This window comes from Cyanistes caeruleus, chromosome 7 (genome assembly GCF_971803275.1).
Source record: "Cyanistes caeruleus chromosome 7, bCyaCae1.hap1.1, whole genome shotgun sequence".
Lineage (NCBI taxonomy): Eukaryota > Metazoa > Chordata > Aves > Passeriformes > Paridae > Cyanistes > Cyanistes caeruleus.
Window position 1 is genome coordinate 10,707,705 of NC_141707.1, and position 24,052 is coordinate 10,731,756.

The 24,052-nt window shown below is 38.7% G+C and overlaps 1 protein-coding gene and 1 long non-coding RNA gene across 4 annotated transcripts in view; both read left to right on the plus strand.

The window, feature by feature from the left end:
* LOC111931915 (uncharacterized) overlaps nucleotides 1–9,897 on the plus strand; it is an 83,683-nt gene extending 73,786 nt beyond the window's left edge. For 2 of the 3 annotated variants that reach the window (XR_015289500.1, XR_015289499.1), the window contains 5 exons: nucleotides 2,601–2,789; nucleotides 5,732–5,969; nucleotides 6,315–6,473; nucleotides 7,723–7,819; nucleotides 9,791–9,897. This is a non-coding gene — a long non-coding RNA (uncharacterized LOC111931915). Of the gene's footprint in view, nucleotides 1–150; nucleotides 209–2,600; nucleotides 2,790–5,731; nucleotides 5,970–6,314; nucleotides 6,474–7,722; nucleotides 7,820–9,790 lie in introns of all 3 variants that reach the window. The other variant, XR_015289498.1, reaches the window with a different exon arrangement.
* Nucleotides 9,898–10,113: 216 nt separating this feature from the next.
* COL3A1 (collagen type III alpha 1 chain) overlaps nucleotides 10,114–24,052 on the plus strand; it is a 50,715-nt gene continuing 36,776 nt past the window's right edge. The window contains exon 1 of the mRNA XM_086898331.1: nucleotides 10,114–10,542. Coding sequence (XP_086754457.1) covers nucleotides 10,464–10,542 — 79 coding nt within the window. The 5' untranslated portion in view covers nucleotides 10,114–10,463. The remainder of the gene's footprint in view (nucleotides 10,543–24,052) is intronic.

The following is a 24,052-nucleotide window of genomic DNA, read 5'->3' on the forward strand; positions in this document are numbered from 1 at the left end:
ATCTGCAGGTGCTCACAGATCCCTCTTCTTGTAAATAAGACAATATGTGCTGAGGTCCTATTTCTACCTTATAGTAGCTGCTCTCTCCAGACAAATTGATAGTAGTTTTTTAATTTTTTTTTCTTCAGATTCATTTGAGATTTTTTTAAGATTTTTTCAGATGCATTTGATCCCGGATTCTCAAGCAGATCAAGCCTGCCCAGACGTGGTTAGTGTAACTCTTGGAAAATCAAAAGTATTTCAATGATAAGGAGTGTGGGAAGGTCCTTTGTATTGCCATGATAAAACTGTGATGTTCATATGGTGTTTAACATATTCAAGTGTCTGACTTACATGTCAATAACTAACATTACATGTCTGACTAACATGTTAATAATTAACATTCCCACACCCATTGCTAAAGTAGTAAAAATAACTCTACAGTGAAAAGTTCTTTCATGTGTCATTTTACCTGACATTTTCACAGAAACAGAAAATAGAGAAAAATTCTTCCTTGTTTATGTTTTCTTTCCACTACTCAGTTCATTAAAAAGAACTTGGTTTGTCTATAAATATGCTTCCTATCTATTTCAACAGTTTCATAGTGATCATTTATGTGTTTTGGAGTTCTGATTTATTTTAAACAAAATCTTCAAAATTTCCTTTCTGCTTGAAGCATATCAGAATGTCATACTTCAATATCAGTTCCAGAAAGAGGCCAGATGCAGAAATTTCTCGGAAGGATTAATGGTTTTTTTGTCTTTGGAGGGGTCATTAGCTCTGCATGAATAGAATAAAGATTCCTTGCTCATTGTATTCCAAAATAGCAAAGCACTGGGTCCAAAGAAAAAGTAGTGCACATCGTTAGCTTGATACCGTTATAAGTTATTCAAGGTCAAATTCTCTGAATTCTTATGGTTTGAATTATTTTTTACTCTTTGCTTAGCAGAAATTGCAGTCCACCCTACTTGTGTACTTTCACAAGTACCACGTTATAAAAACATCTTATGAATATTTGAGTATTGCTGATGACAGCTTTGTAGCTTTTAAAAGATAATGATGAGGTGAATTTTTCTAATGGTCATTTGTTTAGAAAAAGTGTTTCAATAGGGGTTTAAAGATCATCTCTGAAAAGACACCTCATTGCAACTTTGAAAAGGTTTATAAAATAATTAATAAAAAAGACCCCATTGTCCCCCTCCTCCCATGTTTGCATATAGGAAATATTTGATCTAAATGTATGTTGTTTTTTCACCTACATGACATTTTATTCTCGAGTTAATGAAAACATAATATGACCAAAATCCATTGCTGAAATTTCACAGGCCCTATGTTCATCCATTTTTATTAGAAGGTAAAATTCACAAATACACTAAAATGGTGGTGCCATAAATTTGCCCTGAACACGCACACACCTTCTATTAGTGTTTTCTTTGTATCACAATATCAACTGCACTGAGTTGTAGGGAAACTCAGGCTTTCCCAAGACATAATTTGAGAGGCTTTATTTTAAATGGAGGTCCTGATACTCAAAACTTTTTTGATGATAACATCACATGGTGCAGTTTTTAGTTCATACACTGTAAGTGTTACAAATTCTCAAGTATATTGTGCTGTTTTCATTCTCTTGGTGTTTCTTGAGGATATGTGCTGTTGCCTTTGTTGAAGAGTACAATACCTGTGGCAGTCAGGTGTGGCAGGAGGGGGTATCTTCTTCAACAGCAGCTGCTAACACAGAAAGCAGCTCTGCCTTCGAGGATAGTGAGGATCTGTCACACTAGAAGTTCATAAACCTTCCCATGATCTGCCCTTGCCCTTGATTTTAACAGTGGCATATCAAACACAGGCTTTTCACCATTTTACAACATGAGGTGACTATTAAATATTGCAAACTATATTATGTGACAACCTGTTGCAACGTGTGGCAAATTTGTTTCTCCTTTCCCATTAGCGTTTCAACGCTGTGCATTCCTGCTCTGACACAGCACCCCCCAGAGCCAGACACTGCTTGGCTCTGTGTGTGAAAGGTGTGTAAGAGGGAGCTGCAGAGCTATTCCAAAGTCAAGGATCTTTTATTCTCTTTTGCAACGTGGAACCAAGTAAATACTCTTGTCAGTATGTTTTTCATACTTAATAACCTACAGGGCTCCTGGTTTGTATCACACTCAGGCTAACGTGCGTGCACGCACCTGCAGAAGGCTGCTGTAAAACTTTATCCTGAGATTGCTCCAGGCTAAAAAGCATTAGGACACTGATGGAAAGCATCCTGCAAGTTTTGTCCTTTTTTTGTTGTTGTTGTTTCCTTAGAGCAGTCATTACAAATCACGAAAACAGAAGGAATTGCACTTACTGAGAAGGCAAGGGGTGGAAAGTCATTTATAATTTGTATTGATATTTTTTGTATCAGTTAGTAAAATGGATAAGTTCAGTGGTATACTTAGTACTGAAATGCCCAGTTTAACTTGGAACATGAACCTCGACAGCAGTGTAGCTCTCTGTCACTTGTGTACATTCAAGATCTTAGAAATGTTAGCTATTATAATATTGATTAAATACGTTCTCAGAAATTTGTTCTACCCTGCACCTGTATTTAAGAAATGCTTTGGTTTTTTTTCCTTCAGAAGTTCATCCAAAAGTATAGAAGATCTGAATCTGGGGATCTGCACTACCTGAGCAGTGGCAGAGGACTAATCAGTTTGCAGTGTAATACTCCAGAATGCTTTACTGTTTCATTCCCTGGTGGCACAATTCTGTTTCCAAATGTACCAAGAGTTTGATGGGAATGCCAGTTACATTTCTGAGGAATAATGGTGAGTGTCATCTGGCTGGTGAGGATAAAGTCTGAAGTAACTGACAATCTCCATAATCTGAAATTCACTAAATGTGGCACTGGATCAGGACTACTGTTCATACTTATTCTGCTCACATATTTATTTTGTATTTTTAGAAAATATTCTCTCATCCTTCTGTTGTACTTTCCTGTTTGATTAACATAAGAGTGGCACTTGATAAAGTTCTCAGACCTCTATAGATGGTAAATGTGTGAAGTAGTTAGTATTTTGAAATTTCATTGTTTTTCCAAAGGAAAATTTTTCCTTTCTGAGTAGTTAAAATAAATTAAATAAATGGGTGATATCCTGGGAGCTTGAAAATTCATGGTATGCAGTGCTTTAGTCCAAAATGGCAAAACATGGAGATGCACAGGAAGGCAGCTTATGGGAAACATAGTACAACAACAACCCTGGCCTCCTGGCCTCTAGAAATTAAGAAGTGCAATTCCTAAATGAAAACCAGCACCAGAAGTTCTGGGAATGGAAACAAGCTTAATTCTCTGTAGTGCAAAGAACCCGAGATTTCTGTAACAGCAGGTCAGACTTTCAGTCCTGTGTACATGTCCACTTGTTTGATGCATTCCAAGAGCTGGGTGTTCTGGTGGCCCTGGGAACCAGCAGAAGCCAATGGGAGATCCAAGGTGGGTGGCAGGGGACTGGCACTCTTTCCATGCCAGTGGGATGCAGAGTTGCCCTGGAGAGGGGGGATTTGTATAGTCCTCTCTTCCCATCAGGGGATCTCTTTGCAATCAAGCCTCTGCTTCTCTCCTGTAGTGCCAGCTGAACTGGCTGAACACTGCCACTGCTGTAAACACCAGGACATAGTCACCCACACCAGATCTCTAACCTTGGAATAAATACTAATTGGGCATAGTGGCATTCACCAAGAGTCTTTCTACCGCTGCTTCTTTTAATTTTCTGCATTCAAGATTTCTTCAGTGGTGTGGGTCCTGGAGCTTGACTGATCTCTAGCAAGAGTTTGGTGGAGCATCCCTTTGAGGACAGGGGTCCAGCTAGGCTGGGAAGGTGGGATAGGATGTGTTTTTATATAAGACATACTCTCAACTCTTTGCTCTCAAAATCATGATTACAGTATTCTTCTGTAATCACAATGCTGTCCTAATAGTGTTGTTTTACATTGTAATCCTATCAGCCTATTCACTGTTCTGCTATTTGAAGAAAAGGATGTTTAATACCATTCAAATAAGGATTTCATTAATTGGAGGAGGCCCTTTTCTGAACTTTCCATGTGTGTAGAAAATGATGTGCTGAGAAGAATGCATTCTTATATTAAGGAGTAAGGTTTCACACCTCGAAGATATTTATTAGGAAAAAAGTTATATTGTTCCAATTTAAAAGCATATTTCTCCTATTATATTTATTTCTATTTTCCATGAAACACAATTTTTAGGAAGGGAGTTAGAAAGCATCCCATGTCGAAAAAAAGAGCAAGAGGATCTTGAATGAGGCATAACAATTTTCTGATTCACAGAAAAGTTTGAATCAAATTTACATACGGGTTTCAAGCAAAAATTTAAAAATAATTAAATTACCACTCTTCATGCCACAGTGTCTGCAGGGATGAAAATGAATGAATATGTGCTATTTTCATTTGGTTTCCAGATGTTTCTCCGAACTATTGAACTTCATCGCCAGAACCTACCACAACTTGGTTGTTTCTACTTTGGGGACAGGGGTGGGTGTGGGGTTGTGGTATTTCTTTTACTCACTGTATCTAAGAAAATTTTCTCACCCTTTCTTTTCATAGCTCAGACAGTTCTACTGACATACACAGTTAATCTGTTTGAAGTAGGGTTTTTTGTTCTGTAACATTAAGATAAAACCTGCAAGACCATATAGAGCTTAACCATAAAATCAGTTTAATTCAGTAGCATAGCTGCATACCTATTAATATCTCTTTATTATCTTCTTTATGTGTCATTATACTCGATGTTGTTGGTAGAGATTTTGAGATTCTCAAATACCAGGTGGTGTTGTAATGTTCTGAGGACAAGATTCATCTTGAAAGGAAAGTTGTTTTAAAAGCTGCCTTTGAAGAGCAAAATAGATCAACCCATATATCTAAATTAGGGTCCCAAGTTGTTGCTCCATGCATGACATGAATTCATAAGTGGCCCCACTTTCCAACTGCAGAGGTATAGCAGGCTCTATGAAAGGATACTGGAGTTAAGAGAAGAGAAAAGAACGTGATGAAGTCACAGATCAGAAAAAATCCCATAAAATACACGCTGAGAGAATCCTTGCAGTCATCCCTCCAGGCTGTCCACCCACCAGTATAAGCAGCAGCAGGGCTGGTCCCAGCGTGGTATACTTCCCCTCTATCCAGAAAAGCAGCTGGATGCTGTTTCTCCTTTCTAGGAAATCAGTGCGCACTTTGGGACACATGGAACACTTACAGTCCAGAAGAGAACGTCATACCTGCCTCATACCATCAAAACTGGCCTGTCTCGGTTCCTGAAGACTGCTTTTTCTTTTCTTTTTTTCAAACTGGGATTTCATGTTTAATGGAAGACTCTTATATTGCAATGGTCTCTGACCTTCTTGCACATCTCCAGTGGCCTTAGAAAACGTTGGGTTTTTTCAAAATTTTGATTTTTTTTTTTTATGCCTCAGTAATTCCTTTTCCTTCCCAGCCCATTAATATTGAACAGATCAAGACTTAAAATATTTAATCCTGTGTTCTTCTGTTTCCTAATGTTTCTGTTTTTTCTAATGGATGAGTCATAGTACGGATGGCCTTTTGTTATTCTTTAGTAAATTCAAACAAGAATATTTATTCTCTCATTAGAAAAACAAAAAACCAGCAAACAGAAAAATGTGAAATGATTTTTTAAATATATTGACCATATCTTACAGTTATTTTTCTCTTTTTTTTTTTTTTTTTTTTTTTAATTTAAAAGAGATGTTCAAAAAAATAGTGCTCCTAAAATCTGCTGGATTGCTACTGCTGAAGCCTAAAGCCTGGAATATTTTGATGGAGATATCCCATAGGAACCAATAGCTGAAGCACAAGAAACCTGGGAATTTCTGGGACCCATATGTGCTCTCTGGAGCAATGGTGATTTGAGCAGAGCCAGTGAGAGGGAGTGATTTGTTTGATGTACCCCCACTTTCTACACCAAGCCCAAAGTTGAAAAGGTATCCTGCTTTTTATGAAAATTCATTCTTGGACTGTGTTTCTGATGAATTTAATACATTTTTTTATTACTTGGAGATATATCAAAATACTATTTCTTTTGTGATTGTATAAAATGAAGCATACACACAAATTCAGATTTTGAATTTATTCTTACGCTTATTCCTAAATTTATAAACATTTTCTGCCATCTTATATTATTTTGATGTCCAACAACCACAAGTTGCAGACCACAAAAGCCTTTACGAGACACTCTTCTGATAGAAAATCTCATAGCTGTTTCATTAAATACTTCCTTAGGGGCATGGCACTGTGCTATTTCTTTAAGAAGTGGGGCTTTTTTTCAGCTGTCCAGTGGAAATCTGGATCAAAGACAAGAAAAAAGGATTCCTTTCAAAATAATTTTGACACCTCGGTGAAAAGGAGGAGCATCCTCACGAAGGCGTGGAGCCAGTGTTCTGAATTAACGGATTCTGTCCCTGGCGACAGGAGAAGGTGCGTGTTCAGTGCAGAGAAACCCCACCCTGGTCATAGATGTCAAATTCCCCAGCATTCAGTACACCCAGAGGTCATTAAACTGGTTTGGCTTCTGTCCCTCCTGCTGGGAAGAGAAAATGCTGTGGGTGCTGTCTCTGGTTCACTCGTATGCAGTCATAATGTTGGCTCTGCCTTAAGAGCCTCCACAGCTGTGCTGTGACACAGTTAGTTCACAACATGACTCAGATGAAGGATTTTATTTAATCTGCACAGGACTTCGGAAAAAAAGAGAATTTTAGTTTGTGGAAACCTTGAGAATGTACAAAGCTTAAAAAAGAGCATATGTGAACAAGAGGCTGGGTTTCAAAACCTGATTTCCCATTGTCTTAGGATAAAATTTCAGTGAAAATTGAAAGATGGGAGAAGAATGAAACCATTTCATTGTTTTGGCTGCCTTTATTCCTGTAATTGTCTGTTGGGGCATCAGTCACAGTTTGCATTGCTTCTAGCTCACAAACAGGAATGGTTGAGAAGTACGTGGCTGTGTTTTGGGGTTTTCTTTGTTTAGTGGCTCCAGATTCAGTTTTTCTTGTAGATTCTTTCCCCCACTGTGCTTTCTGTCACTATTTGCACTATTCACAGTGCTTTGTTTCTGTGACACTGTACACTCCTTTTAAAATTTGGGGATTTTTTACTATCAGTAAAATCCACACAGAACAAAAGAACTATCTCGTTGCTGGCATAGAAGTAATTGCAATAGCAAAATTTGATGATTCTTAGTTCAGATTAAGCTCTCAGAAACAAGGAATATTTGCCAGCTGATTCTACAGGCCAGAACTCTGGGAACTTTTAAGGCAACATTTTATATAACTTACTTAAGGACTGGGTTTTCGGTGGGGTGGATCAGAGGTCCCCTGATAGGTGTGTAAAAGCAAGTCTGTAATTTGTTTTAGGAAGAATGTCACTAACTACAATATCAAACAGACACAGGGAACCCCAGATTGAATTAAAATTCCAGCATCTGATGGAGAGGTAATCAACAGTTTTGATCTACACATCTTTTATGGTATCTACTGTACACAACAAATACATTAAATAACTTTTACATGCAATTGTTTCAGGTTCCTCCATCAAAGGTGCGCCAATTTTGATATGAGTACCTTTTCCAGTTTAGTCCAGATGCCAAGACATTGCACCCCTAGGAAGATGAGTATTAAGCAAGAGCTATCTACTAAATAATCCAAAATTGCCTGCAAGACTCAAGAACCTATTTTATAGGGGGAATGTTTCTGTGCAGAAGATGTGAAAAGGCTGACCTTGAACAGAAAGTGTGCAGAGGATTTTCAAGGAATGTTGCACAGCCTCTTCAGACCACGTAAGTAAAATGGTGAATGCCACTCTAAAGGAATTGACATGTGACAGTAAGTGGCAATTGCCAGAGAGTTTTACACTAGAATTATAAAATCAATTCTACAATCACCATTATACGAAAGTAGCGCTGATGAGGAATTTTAATTTAGCTGAGCACTGCTGTGCATTTTATCTTGACCTACAGCAAATTCACTGCAGAACCCAAGGAAGGGTTATTGTTGTTATGGGATGCAATCATCAAGAGATGTGGTTTATGCTTCCATACAGAAACCTCAGGATTAATTTCTGTACAAATTCAAGCACACATGTTGATACTCCCATGCCTGTGGCAAATAGTAGGTGCTATAGATAAATTTGGGTTCATAATCTATCTATAGAATAGCATAATATCTAAGGTGGACAATCTAGAAAAGTTAGAATATAAATTTTACTCAGACAAATGTTTTAGTGTAAAAATTGAAAGTGAACATTAATAAAAATAAAGGAGTCACCAAGGGTGTTATATTTTTTTAAAGGTTAGATTTAAGAAATTTTGAGAAATGTTTATTGTGGTCAAACAAGCTAAAAGTTTGTAGAACTCAAATTGAAATTTTCTTTAACTCAAAGACCTTGAAAGAATTATTTTTTTTCCTCAAATGTGAACAATTACCAAGTAAGTCGTTAGGCTTCATAAAAATTAAACAATTATTGTGATGAATATGTAGGCATTGTTGCAGAAAATCTACCTGTGTGTGATCTTGATAATGCAGTTTAATTCTCTTTCTATAGCTGAGAATGGATTTTGTCCAGTTGTTCTGTTGGTACATTTCTATTGAAGAGAGACAAATCCAGGTTCTTGGATTTATTTCTTGTTCTATCTTATGCTCTGGGCATGACTACAGAAGAGGAGAAAACCTTATAGGCCCTTGCATAAAAATTTGAAGCCTGTTGATTTATGTTCTAGGATGGCTCAACAGGAACTGGTTTTCAGTTGATTGTGGCTATTTGAACACTATAAATCAAATAACCTAACCTGTTAAGTGATATGATCCTGGATATGAAAGTCCAAACCTGCAGGAAATAGCTCTGCCAATGAAACAGAGATAGCATGGAATATTGAGAGATTCAGGGAAAAATGTGGTGTTTGATTTCTTTGGAATATATCAAGATATTCATACCTTATAAATATTTAAGACACAGAAGAGACGCTCAGGATATGTTAAAAGGGACATCAAATTATTTAAGACCCCTTCATACTTGCTTCAATCTACTCCACCTCAGGTGACCCCAGAGGAAGAGACTGTTTCAGTTTAAGTGCAAATTTATTTCAGACAAATAGATTTTGAAATGAGAGCCAATACCTACTAGATTAAACTTCAGGCTGTTCTTATTTTGTGATGCATACAAAGATACAGGGCCCTTTTTTGGATGACAGTTCATGGCAGTCACAAATTATTGAGAGGAGGGATGATTCCCTGGGTCTCTGTAATCTCAGCAACACTTGAGAACAAATGAATGAGCACTTCTGCAGGACATGACCTGGATCAGGTTGATTGACTGAGAGCAGCAATTGGTTTGATCATTGTTTTAGCAGGGATGTCCACTGTGACAGTTTTCTGCATTCCCTTTGGGGTCTCTTGAGGCTACATTCCCAGCAAAACTAGATTCATAACAAAACCTGCTCAAACCATCTGATTTGGAAAACAAGTTTGTGGGTTCTGATCTTATTCTCAGTAAAGTTTTGTGTGGTATAAAGAAATAACTAGGTTTAAAAGGCATTAGTAGTCTCAAGACTTCTTTACTTTTTTTTTTTTTTGTCCTCTCTACCCTCTTGTTTGAGGAGCAAACAGACAAGAAAAATGTTCTGCATTCCTTTCAAATGTAATGACAGCATCAAACTGAATTACATGAAAAGATTTAGTTTAAGAGATTGATGCTTGTGATTTGCAATCTTGTTCTCGTCATATATTTTTTTTAATATTTGCTTTCTCCCCAGGTAACAGAAAATCACGTTTTGCGGTGGAAATGGTGAGAAAAGCACTGGAACAAAAGTGTGATCAGTCCTTCCTTTCATTAATTCTGCTCATCAGCAGAAATACCCAGGTTTGCTCCTCCACTTCTGGTATTATTTCAGTCTGTGCAGCTACATCACTACTTACTTTTTATCTTTGTTAGAGAGCACTACAGATTAAAAATCCTCTTTGGGTTTTCCCCATTGACTCCTAATTAACATGAAAAAATGCTTTACCCCAGGGGCTTTGGCATGGTTTTTTTTTTTCCACATGTATTTATGTCACATGGAGTTCACACTAACTGTTCATATACAGTGTCAGCATGCATTTCATATGCACACAAAAGTTCCAGATGTGCTGTGTATCTTGTTTAGTTGACTTTAGTCTTCTGTAAAGCCAAGAGAAATATTAATCATTCATTTACTGTTAGGGGATGGGTCTTCTTCTCATGTTTCAGTAAAGGGGGTGGAAAAGAAAAGTAAGCCAATTTTTTTCCTATTTAAGGCCAAAGCTGGGGAATGCTTGTGGCTGAGTTCTGTACATGGCCCGGTGCTGGAAGGGCAGGGAACAACCGATGTTGCTATTTTGAATAGATTTTTTTCTTTCCCCCCCCCATTTTTATTTTTGCACAGAGAGTCTCATGTCTAATATTTAGACATGATGAGCTTTGTGCAAAAAGTAACTTTGCTCATTCTTGCCGTGTTTCAACCCTCAGTTATTTTGGCACAACAAGTCGGTGAGTAATTCAAGCTTCTTATGATTTCATGTTTTTATTTTATTTTTATTTTTACCAATAATTTTAGTAGCTCGTAAGAAAAGTGTATGCACGAATCTCACCAGAACACTTTTCCTTCACTAATTCAGCAGTTAGATATTTAATGGTGAAGCTGAAAGCTGCAGGGATTTGCAGTATCATCCCAAAGGTTTCTCTTTGCTTTGCTTTCTTTAAGAAGGACTGTACAGTGCTGTCTGCCTTGGCTGCATTTGTTCTTGTTCTTACTTGTTTTCCTGCTACAGACACTGGAGAAGTTCTAAGCTATTTCTTTTAACTCTTGGAATAACATTTTAACTGTTAGCTCCGTGCTGCCTGGAAGCTCTTTGTCACAAGGAATAAGTCTTTGCTTCCAGCTATTTTATTTGGAGTTCTCCTTTGTATTTGTTTGTCTTACACCGGCAGCGTAGGGGTTTCTTTCAGCAGTTTATGTGCAGAAAAAAAAGCCTTAAAATTCTGAACGGCTTTGTTGAAGGAGTTTTTAAGAGTGATATATGAAAATATGTCAGCTTACAGAATTTTTACTTTGGCATAGAACAGGAGGGTAGATGAATTCCTTTAGCTGTGATAGTTTGAATCAGGAATCTGCAGGCTGTTTCAGCCCCTCACGAGACTGATTAGCAGTTGATGGTATGTAAAAGTCCATGCAAGTGTGTGGGTCCATGTTTACAGAGAGCAAGAACACCAAAAACCAAGTGAACATGGAATTCGAGGGGAGAGAAGTACTTTGTATACAAGAATTCAGCTTAGAGTGAAGATAAGTGTGGTATGAGTATTTAAGTTAAACAGATGTCATTCCACAAGTACAGCTGACCTTTTTTGGATGTGCTCAGTTCCTGCTTGCCAGATATTGTAAACCAGACCTTCCTTAAGATAAAACACTTTTCTCTCCCGTAAATGTGAAAGATCAGCAATTTATTTCTTTATTCCTACGGAGAGGCAAGGAATAACCTTACAATTAAATCGATAAGCAGCAGCCAAAGAAACTGTAGTGCTGTAAAGGAAAGCCAAATGCCTTTAAAATCACACCCTACACTACTCTGTATGACACATCATGAAAATGATTCCTTGAGCCAGTCCATGGTAAACCCATCTGTCTCGCCATACCTGGACACATCTGCTGAGGGGTGAGTGAGAGTCCACCAGGAGCAGCCTGTTGGGACTGGAGCACTTGGAGCTCAGAAATGTCTGTGCATGAGCAAATCAGGCAACAGGATCTGCAGCACCAGCCTCCCTCACCTAGCACAGACCCAGCCTAAGCCTAAGTGTCTATTAAAAAAAACCCCAACCAATGCATATAAAGATTTTCTGTAGAGAGCAAACAGAATTTACTGTGAACTGATCCTTTTCTGTTTCTGCTTTGCCCTATACAAACTCTCTCTCCAATAATCTTCAGTAAATATTATAAAACACAGTGGTTATAAAATTTGAGCAAATGAGACCTGTGAGTTTTCTCTGCTTACAGCAGCAGAAAATATATATATTGTTTAAATTTAACATGCGGTAAGTGTTCTTTTATATACCTGTGTCTGCCATCAGAGGTATAAGCACTAAGAGACCATCCAATATAAAGAGAAGGGACATCAATTTTATTTCTCTCCATAAACAAACCCCTCCTCAGTGCCAGGTCTCCTTCCCTCACTCTAGTCATATCCTTGTACATTTCTGAGGTGCAACATATATTTGACTCAATAAATGGTAAATTTTGGGTAGAAGAACAATACACAAATGAAGTGTGAGTGAGTATTCTCATTTCTTTGCCACATTCCTGTTTCATGGTGTTGTAACATTTCCTTACTGGGCTAACTTCCATACTATTTACAGGGATAAGGTTACACAGAGAGACTGATAAATCACTAGTTATCCCTTAAAAAATTGGATTCTCTCCTCACTTTGGAATGTTTCTTTCCACACATTTGAATATGGTTTTCTCACAGAAAACAGTAATAGAAGGAGTTGATTATTTATATCACTAATTCATGTGCAGGGCAGGGAATGGACTGGGAAACCAAATTTTCCACAACTGAAAAGAGAATTTCCAGACATGCTGAAATGCTCTCTCTTGTCAAGAAAAATGTTTATATGGTTAGTATCAAATGTAAGTCAATATAAAATTTTCCTTGGGAAAGCCTGCCAGGAGACAAGACTTGGCAAGATATTAAGGAAACTGCTCAGTATACACGGAGTTTAGGGTAGTCAGATGTACCCTTGGGCTATGTGTTTCTTTGTCTTGCTGTAATATCTTGGAATGGAGATTTCATTACAGCCCCAGGCTAAACCTTTCTAGAGTTTGGGATCCGGATACCGTGCAACAAGGAATGTTCTGAGCTCCATGACCAAAAGCTGTATGTCCTTGTAACCCACCAGGGAGTTTTCAGCCTGGAGGCGAAACCACCTTGACACAATCCAGATTTTCTGATGTGTGTCAGGGCTTTCAAGCCCTGTCTATGTCCAAGATAAGATGCCCCCTGATGGTTGACAGGACACAAAGCCAGCACTTTGGACATGACGAATGATTCAGATTCCAGCAATGTATCTTCGGTTCCCCCCTTCGGAGGCACCTTTACATCCTGCCTATTAAACTACTCAGAAGTGTAAGATATTAAAATGCTTCTTTAGGAAAGAAATCCATTCTCCACCCAGCAAGTACAACCTGTGAAAGCATTTGCTAAGCATTGCAGCCTGCATTCATCCCTTTTATCTTGAGTTTGCAGAGGCAATCATGACAGCTACTTCCAGAAGACAGCATAAGTGTTAGCTAGACAGACTGGAGGTGTTTGGCAGTTTCCACAGCACCCTCATATCAGCACCAAAAGGGAAGTCAGGTCGATTTGTGCTTGTCTCAGCTGTATTTGTGATGCTTAAAGGACACTTCAGTCAGCCAGAGTGGGACACATCTCGTAGGTAAATTTTGGTACACCCTAGTCCTTGAGGAACTTTGGTGAAGTTGTTAGGAAAACTACTGCTCTGAAAGCAGTGTGACAGCAATGCCAGAAAACCTTCATTATTATTCCAAATAATTTTTTGCTCTAAGGTAATTTAGTATTTTCCTTGTAATGCAAGTATTATCTTGGACGTTTGGTCAGGAAACTCATTTCTGAGGTAATGGCTGAATGCTAAAGTCTCTCTGACAAGACTTATTGACCTTTCATATTACTTTCAGTTGCAAATTGCAGTTTTAAAATTATCTACAACCATTACATGTAGGCTTCAAGAGGCAGCATACAAATGACTTTTCCTGCTAAGCACCAACTTCTGATCCCTGAGAAAATAGTGATATTTTAGGAAAACTTGTAAACAGCTGATTTAGCCATTTTACTTTCTTTTTTTATTAACTGGGAAGGATTAGATAGCATGTGAAGTGGATGGACACTGCACAGATATGGTTTATTTGTGAGACTGCCAGACTGTCATGTTTAGCAGTTAGCTGTATGGAACACTGCACACATGTGCTCTTTGTTGATAAATTTCCAGTTTAAGGCTAATGCTAACAACAGTCAGAACTATCTCTGCTTAAAGGTTTTGGTAACACAGAAAAGTTCCCCTCCAGAGTTCTGACAGTAAAACCAGATGATGCACATCTGTGTGCCAAGAGATAATTAACTATCGTAAGTAACCTGGACTATGTGAAGTAATGAAATATCAGGGGTCTACTCCTCTCCTTCCATTTTTCCTAACTATTTTTTACCAAGCACATGGGAGACAAGGTTATACTTAGGAAAATTGAAGCATTCCTTTCTGGTCTGGAAATATCATGTTAAATGAAAGCCTGGGGAATCCACCCACTCTAAACATTATATATATGTTCTTGGAAATATGACAAATTTCATAAACACATTTTATATCACACATCCCTGGAACAGATTAGCCTTAGGAAAATTAGACTATTATATAACATTTTCATTATTTTCCAGATTTGTTTTTGACTAGAGACCAAATCACCAAATCTACACAGGCTGATTTTTCTGAAAGAAGATTTGGAGTTGGAAACATTCACTGCCTTATTGCAGGGGAAAGAGGCAGAGGTAGAAGGGTGTTGTTGTTGGCACAAACCTCACTGTTGATGCCTCAGTCAGAGTCATTACGTTTGCTCTCTTCTTAGTGCTGCAGATTACAAGCGGATCCTATTTCCTCTTCCAGCTTCTGCCAATGTGTTGAGGTTTGAAATAGGCAGCCAGGTGTCACTTTCAAACTCTGCTGATGCCAGCCTTACGTAACAGGTGGGGGAGAGTTGTAATTAATGCAACTCAAGAAAAAGAAAGGAGGGAATTACTATCCCTATTTTGTTCCACAGGCTGCTGAGAAACCAGATTGACACTGTTCCATTAGTCATTATGTCTGAGTTATGTGCTAAGTTGTTCACACCTTGTTTTAAACAGAAATCTGCAGAAAATGGGACGTACCTGACCCCCAATAGGGACAGCATGCAAAGGGCTGGTAACAGGAATAATGCAGAGCAGCATTTAGCATTTGGGGTTAAAAGCAACCTCTTCAGAGTTGGAAGGTTCAGCCTACCATGAAGGGTAAACAATAACAAAGTGCACTTTCCCAGGCAAGCGGGCACCTGGAGCATTGTATTGCCCTTGATGTTTCTGTGGTAGGTTCCTAGTCTGCTGAAGAGCACAAGCCACAGCTGCGGTAAGAGTTGCAAGATTTAATTTGTTGGTTTGGAGTAATAACTTCTCAAAGCTCACAGAATTAGATATTAGTGCAATGGTCATACCATTAATACTCCAGATTATGCCATCCTTTAGTCATGCTTGTTTAAGAAACTGGGCAAAAGATCTCAGTTAAGAAAAGGGAAATTGTTGGCAATAGCAAAGACATATTAACAAATGTTAATATGTTGTTAACAAATAGGGGTTCTTATAGTCTTAAAGTAACTGGATTAGAGTCCTACATCATTCCAGTTTGATATGATGGAGCATAGTTTAATTTATTATTGTCAGCACCCAAAAAATAAAACAGACTATAGAAAGGTATAATAAAATCTGTTCTGATTCAACATTACTGTTAGCTCATTTTCCATGTTGAAGCCTGGAAAATTTTAGATTACATGACTTTAACATGGTTTAGAGCTCAGTATCTACCACCAATTGTCTCTCACTTTGAGAAATTCTGATTTTGGCTTTTGGCAGATGATAAATAACCTTCAACCCTAAAGAGAATTAAACTTTTAGTGTCATCATTTACCTGCTGCAATAATTTACCAGCCTATGCACCTTGTACAGAAGAGGAACTGGTCACAGATGTGATTCCTGCTCCAGGAGGGGTACAAGAAATGTTATTTTACTTGTGTATCTTCAGGTCAGGCTGTTGAGGGCAGCGTGGTTGGGTGCAGAGAATGCTGCAGCCCCTGGCCCTCAGTGTGCTGCCTGTCTGCAGCCCAGGGGATGCTGTGGGTTACTCCTGGAGGGCTGGCTCACTGGAGTCATGCTTGTCACAGCAGTGGCCTCCCTGTGGCAGAGGTCCTGTGCAGTGGCTTGCTGCTGGTGGCTTCCCACAGCCTTGGTGACTGCTGCAGGACAGCTGCTTCTCTAGGGATTTTCTTTCTTCCATTGAATCTTTTGATGCACAGGGTTTGAGAAGCTTTCCTTTCTGTCCTCTCTTTGGCTTCCCTGACAAGAGGTGTTTTGTCACTGGAAAAATCTCTAAGGGATTCCCACAGAATTTCCAGAATTTTCTCCATCCAACACTGTCAGATTTTGTTTCAGGTAAATCAGATTTATGTATTTATATATGGTGACCATGCTATTAATATTTCTCACGTGACTTTGAGACTGTACAAAAAAAGTTCAAATATTAACCCTTGCATTGCTTCTATGGTTAATCAAGAAGGAACCTCCACAGGCAGTAAAAAATTATGAATTACAGAAATCAGAAAGTCTCTTCTGTAAGTACAAGAGAGAGAGGCAGAGGTCTGCTGACTTTATCTTAATTCTGGAAGTGTGCAAGGAGCAATGAGATCCACCATTGGCTGCAGAGTAGCTCATCTTTCACACAGCAATATAGTACATTATATTTTTCATTTATAGTTTCAAGTAGTCATTACTTTTTCTCATCTTCTCTTTCATAGGAAGAGTTCTTTGAATTTTGATTTGAGGAAACTTAACCTACTTCCAGCCACTGCTTCTCTTTATTTATTTTCACTTCAGGGGCAATCTTGTCTCTGAATTTGCAAAGTGGAAGCCTCTGCCTGTTTCATGTCAACATGACAATGGAAAACATGATATAACCCCCTCCAACAACAACCGTTTGTTGGCTTTAGTTTGAATAAACTTCAGCTCTGGGACTTCTGGCTTTGTTTAGTTTAGCAGAGGAGATTCCTTTCAGATTAGCTCAGAGACTACTTCCATTTCCCCCCATTTACATCAAACCCTTCATTTAAACATGAACTATCAGAATGAGAATGAAAATGGTTCCTCCTTTAACAATATCTGCACCTTTTTGTCTTGCTTTGATTCTCACAAGTTCTCCATGAAGATATGTCTGCCAGGGAAGAGAAAGCATGCACAGGACTTTGAACAGAAAGAATGTGAGGGTAATGAAAATATATATATTTCAAGGCTGAATGTGTTTTTTTGTTTTGAAAGCCTAGGCCTTCTCCCACAGCTAAAGGAGCACACTAATTACAGTCAAGAAATGAGGGGTGTGACTTATAGTTTTAAGACTTTAGCAGAGTTTGGCCTTCAGCAAAATGCAAAGCAGTCCACAGCCACTGGAGACACATCCCTGTCTGCTGCTGGATTTCTTTCAAGTCATTGTGCATCCCACCCTGGAAGGTGGCACAGGCACCTCTGCTCTCTCGTCAGGTGAAACCTTTCCTCCTGAGTGCAAACCTTTCTTGGGCTGCTAGGGCAGCTTCAGGCACCTCTTCATTCCCAGCTCCAGTGCTGCAAAGTGCAGCAGAATCACAGGAGCATCCTGGGCATGGTTTGCAGCAGTAGATATGAAAGGATGATCTGTGTCTGGAAAATACTTCTCACAGCAATTCAGCTCTGGCAGTTCTTGGAAAACTCTTGGACATATTCAGTTCCCACTGAAGCTCCCTGCAGTTCACACCCAGTGACCAGTCAGTGCATTAGAAGACTGTCTGCAGCAATCATCTTTTTCTCTCTCTTCTTTCCCTTTGTGCTGCTTCTTCTCTTTTCCTTATTTCCATTTTCTTACAGGAAAATAAGCAAGAAAAAAAATTGCATCTTTCTTTTCAAACAGACGAGACAGAAATAATTGCTCTTCTGAACAGAGTTAATGGGAAATATGGGAAGCATTGCTCATTGTTCCTTTGATGTTCACTGTAATAGCCATGCTGAGCATCAAAGGAGAAAAAACTACATCCCCCATGCTTTCCTTCAGCTATAAGCAGCAAAAATAAGATTCATATTTTCTTGGAAAACACTTTTATGTTTATGAGAGTCTCTTTTAAAAAAAAACAACAAAAAAAACAACCTACATCTTCTCTCTTTTTGTCTTTAAATCTACTGTATGGTGCTTGCTTGTTTCCCTGCAGAGCAGTAGTCATTTCGTGCCAGCTGTTTAAGAGAAGAATGTCCTAGTGAAAGCAAACAATGGGCTGTGTAGTGGGAATTGAGAATCTTTGAAAAGAGTAATTGAAATCTGCTCAGACATTTTGAAGATTCTTTGCACAATATTCTAAGGCTGTTGGTGGCTTAGCTGTTGGCAGGGTGGTCCTCTTTGTAGCTCCCTCTTTTTTTGTATGAACAGAATAGCATTAATATGGAGGAGTGGGGGGGGGAGAAAGAAGAGAGGTTTTCAAGTCCAACTGATTATTTCAGAGCAGCTGAAGAGAGAAAGATTTCTGTAAATGTCTTTCAGTGAAGAACAAAAAAAAAGTGAATTGTACAGGGCCTTTTCATTTTTCAGGTGTTCTCTGGCTCCAGCTCTTCCACTCATACCTTTTAAGGGCTGAAGCAGATAAACTGTGCTGGATGGGGTTGTGTCTGCTGCAGATGTTCCAGCCCTCCTGGGCTATGTGGTGCTGTTTATTCTCACCCTGTGCCAGCTGGGGTTGTTGCTGCACAGAGCAGGGAGAGCTAAATGTGTGCCAGGACTCAGGCAGCCACTTCAGTAGCGAGGCTGCTGACCTCTGATATTAGTATAAAGCCAGCTCTCTGCTTCCAGGCTCTTCATTGCACCAAAAGTGTGAATTTTCACCTCACAAGGGAATTAGTTAGGAAGATCCATAGGTCTTTGTGCTTGAAAAATGGCCAGACATAGAACTTGATATTTAAAAGTGTCTCTAAAATTAACTTGTCTTTGGTACCCTGAGAAAACCCTCACAATATCTACTTAAGTAGCCCTAGGAGTTTGACAATAAGAGTGTTGTATCCAGTGTACAAATAGCCATTTAATATCCTCTATGAGGCAGATTAAGAAGAATTTCAAATACTGCCATCCATATCCAACAAACTGTCCAAAATGGATGTGGGGTGAATTAGTACAAACTGGAATAAGGAATGAATGAATACAAACTGTTTTGCAGATAAAACTAGGTTAATGATGCTCCATGCATTCAGAACCCCACCACAACCTTCTGAATTACAAATACCCTTAATTTATTGGCAGCCAAAGATATGATTCTTTTCTTTAGACAGTATGCCAGAGCACTTTAATCCTTCACTGGAATATGAAATGCAAGAACCAAATCCTTCATTTACTTCCAACTTCTGAAATTACAGGGAAACCAATAAAATTGTGCAGGGACATAGGCCAGCGTAGAATTTGCCCCCCTGCTGCTTTACTCATCTCAGATGTAAATTCATTATGGCTGTGGAGTTATATTGGGGTGACTTTGTCCAAGGTATCTGAAAATATAAATGATATTACCACATGTATTATACTGCCATTGTAACATTTCCCATCTGCTTCAGCCTCAGGAGAGAAGCATTGAATCAGGCTGATCTCTTCCAAGGCAAACCACAGAAACAGCATTGCATAAATCTGTTAGCCCTCTCACAGAGCTGAAGGGAAAGAAAGGATCATGTCCCACTTGAAATTTTAATTACCTGCCAAAAATTGTTTTAATTACAAATTTAGACAATGCAAAACAAAAGTCATACATTTTTCCCCACACAGTGTTTAGGTTTTATCATGCCAGAAGCTCAAAGCATCATTAATTAAGTAGTTATAGCTCAATGTTTTAGATTAGGTTCTATGTGGACCAAGCTTTAACAATTATCAATTTCCATTTGTTCCCATTATCTTATCAGATCAAAAGCTGAACCTCTCTTTCACGATGTTTTGGATCTGTCAGAATGGTTGTAAAGTCTGGGAAATCTCTGCACAGTGACTTTTCCAGCTTTTTATTTATTCTTCCCAGGACAGAGCTACTGCAAAAAATGTCTCAAACTATAACCCTCAAGTGTTATAAACTCTTCTTGGTTATAGCAAAAATCAGGAATGCAGAAGTATGTCTTTGAGCTACACCTTGGGGGTGATATTTTTTTTATTTTATTTTTTTAACATTTGCCAAAATCTCGTGTGGTATTTTAGTATTTTTCCCCCTTAATTGATCCTAGTAATGTTAAGCTTGAACTATTTCTATTCTTTAGAAATATGTTAGGCCAGCTTCTTATGGAATACAATTGGAAGTGGTCAAGTGTTCCAAACTTTACACTTGGATTCTGACTCTAGAAGTCTTCATTGACTGCCCAAGGAATGAGCAGGATGCATGCTTAAAGAAACTGATAAATGAATTAAATCATATTAGAACTTGAATTTATATCCATTTTCACTTAGTTTAAGACACAAGTCTTTATGCAAGAATTTGGTATCACACACTCTAAAGATAAGAAGCATATTAAAATCATATTACTGCAGAGTAGTATTAGAATATATGCCAGCACTACAACTAAATAGCCACAAATGAAGTTCCTGCAACCTGTTGCTTATTTTTAGCATGACACCACATGGCACAAAAGGTGATGTGCCAAAAAACATTGTAATGTAAGAACAGAGGGGATGGAAAAATCTCCTAGGCATTTTACCAATAGTGAAGACTAGCTGAAGTATGATGCAATGGTCCCTCCAAATGGCATTGTGTGCACTGGATTATGATGAAACATCTTCTTACTTTGTATCCTGCTCTAATGCTAATGTTACCCTCAGTAAAAGATTTGATCTGTCAGGCACTGAAGAGCTTCAAATACCACCAGAATTATTAGAAGCTAATATTTTTTAGGTCTGACTAGAAGTCCAGTAAAATAAAGGGAGGTTCTGATCAGACAGTGATTACTCTTAACCAGGGAGGAATTATCTGAATTCTGCATTTTATGGCAAAAAGAAGTTGATCTCTACTAAAAAGACAGAAGCATAAATATAATTGAGTCACAGAATCAGCCTGCTGAGAGGGGGACACTGGAGAGGAAATCCCAGAGTAACATCTCCATACAGATGGTCATTCAGCAATATCTTCCTCCCATGCAAAAAGCAATTTGGCCCATGATATTGGAATAGCTAAAAACAAAAGGGGTATAACTATCTCTTGAATCCAGCAGAAGTTTTTCCTCAAAATGACTTTTATGAGTTCAGGAACAGACAATCAATATTTCTCTGGACAACTCCAAGAAAGAAGCAAGGTGATAGATACAGAGCAGTCTTCTCTATCCTGCCTCTTGTATGACTCAGCTTGAAATGACAGTTCTGCCAAAAACCAGCCCTCCCCAGCTAAAACAGCAAAGAAATCTCCTTGCACTTTGTTTGCTTTATTAGCAGTTTGGAAATAAGCGAGTTCTTTTGCCACAGTTTCTCATGCCAGACACCAGCTGAAGCAGTGAGGCTGTTGTGTAACAACATCTCTGATGAGATATCTCTGGTCACTATTTCCTTGTACTGCTGTGGCAGGGTGAGCTTTGGAAGTTGTATGAAGAACACCATTCCAGGGTGTCAGCATGTGTTAAGTCACAGAGTGACAGAGTCAGCTGCTTTAGACCACATCACCTTTTGAGAAGAACAGGCCTCTGAAGATAAAGCAGAAAAATTAGAGGTTTTAAATCACACTTTGAAAGATTAGAAAAATATCCAAGAATGTGCAGGGGAAATAGAGGCCTTTTGTGTTTTACTTGGTAACAAATATGCTTAGGATATGTTCTAATCCTGATATTTCTAAAATTTTTTAAAGGCTGCAGAAAGGTTGTGGCATTTGTAGCATATAAAGATGAATGAAGGGAACAAGAAATGAGTTGTTTAAAATGCAAGCACTTGTTTGTACCAGTGCAGGCAGGCTTTTTTCTTATTTATTTTATAATCTGGCATACAGACTGGGTGGGTCTTGGAGCAAGGACAGTTTGGCTATGTGACACAAAGATCCTTTACCTGAGGATCCAGATTCTTCTGTATATTGCCAATGAAGCAGCACGTGACTCCATCCTGCAACACCTCTGACAGAGAAGTACAGTATTATGCTTAACCAGAATCTTTTTAAGCAGCTTTCTTTTTCTTACTCTACATCTGAGAAAAGGGAAAAACTGGGACTGGCACAGCACTGTTCAAACTCCAACTTTCTTGGCAAACAAGCATCCCTAGAAGTAAGAAAGCTTTGGTTTCATTCTGAAAGCACAGGCTGTAGCTGTCCTTTCTGGTGTGAAACTTGGGAAATCTGTGAACTATTCATTCATGCTCCTTTTCCATTCCACCTGATAGCAGTTCTTCCTTCTACAGTTCACAGAGCACAAAAGGATTTTTAAGTTGACCCACTCTGGTTTTTCAGAGTCTTCATTTAAGTGTTTAATAAATGGAGGTCTCATTACCTCCAATCACATGTGAACAAGCCTTATGAAATATTACAGCAGTACTATTAAATCTGAAAATATCCTAATAGGTATAGATACCTAAACTGGCCCTTCTGTCCTCGTGCACTGTGTGAAATTGATTCAATTAATTAGCTGTTTAAGACAATTCCAGCTGAGAGAATGTTTGCAGGTCTTGCAGTTGGAAAAAAACCCAACGTGTTCAGCCATTCCTTTTCCTTTTTCCCCACCTCTTCCTGACTCCTGTGACCCAGACAGGATTTGAGCCCTTCTGTGTACTCAGCACTGACCCAACATGCCAACAAACCAGGCCATCCCTGCTCCTCCAGCCAATTCATTCATTATGAGAGTCCACTTGTTTCCATTACTAATGATGGGATGGAACGAGTGTGTTTGGGTTTCTTATAAACATCATCATAATACCAGACAGGGAGGCCAAACCATTTGCCTCGAGGTAGACGCTGTGGCATTCTTTTCTGCTCAGGAAATGGAAAGCAGCATTGCTGCACATGCTGGGGTGGATTCCTCCACCTACTCTGGTAAGGGAGAATGATAGTGTTCCTATTGAAAATAGCACAGCTCCCTTCTACTTCATCCTTTGCTTAAACAATGTATCTGACAGCGCTGGGATATGCAATCAACAGATGTATTTACTACAGAAGAAATGTAAAACAATTTTTGAAGTGCTCATCCTGTAAAGCAAATGACCAAAACCAGGTCAGGGTGAGGATGCACAGATTTTGTACATTTAAAAAAGTAAAACAAATTCTTAACTTCATCAGGTTTTGGATTCTGTCAGAGGCAAGGTCTTCTTCATCTCAGTGCTTTAGCCCTTACCAGATCCACTTTAGATACAACAGAAGTTGTTTGTTTGACTCATTGTGTTTGTGATCAGATTCTCACAGACCAAAGCTCCTCCGTTTTGCTTCCCAGGCCATCATCAGGCAGCTGCTGGAGGATCGTGAGTCACCCCTGTGTGGACTATTGCCCTCTCTGAAGCAGAACCAGACAAGTTCAAGATGTTTTTTCATTTCTAACCCTTTAGTCACATCTCTGTAAATGCGATATGTGAGTCTGCTATTAATGCAATAGCTGGACATTGGCTTTGTCCGAAGTGGAAAAGCCTGTGGTTTTTGAGGATACTATTAGGAAATTTTTTCCTTTTGCCATGTAATTGTGGTTAAGTCACAATCATGGTGTTTGCATAAATGTAAAGCCAAAACCAACTACAGAGCAGGTCAGATTCTCATGTGATAACAGATCCTCTTCACTTCACTGGGATTGGGATTATGTCTCATATGATATCTGTCATCTTTCAGGCCATATGACACTGGCCACCTCTGTTTTCCCTTGCACCCATTTGGGCTCTTCTATGTGCCCCACTTCCAGCTCCTTTGGAACTAAATTGTGATTTTCCTTTCAGCTTTCACTAGTGGTCTGCTTATGGACAGCTTCCAGTCTTCCTAGAATGGGAAATAATTCAAAACCAGCATAAAACAATTATTGTCTTGCCTTTTTTTAATTCACTATTTAGGCTGGCCAAGGGAAGCGCTACACACAGCAAAACCTATAACAATATGAGTGCTCTGTAAACAGTATAATTTCAGATTAATTCAGGCTTTTGAGTATTAAACTTTTTTAACAGTGCACTAGAGATTGACAGGGCTTCCAACAAAGCATTACAGTAAGGGCCACTTCACAGAAGT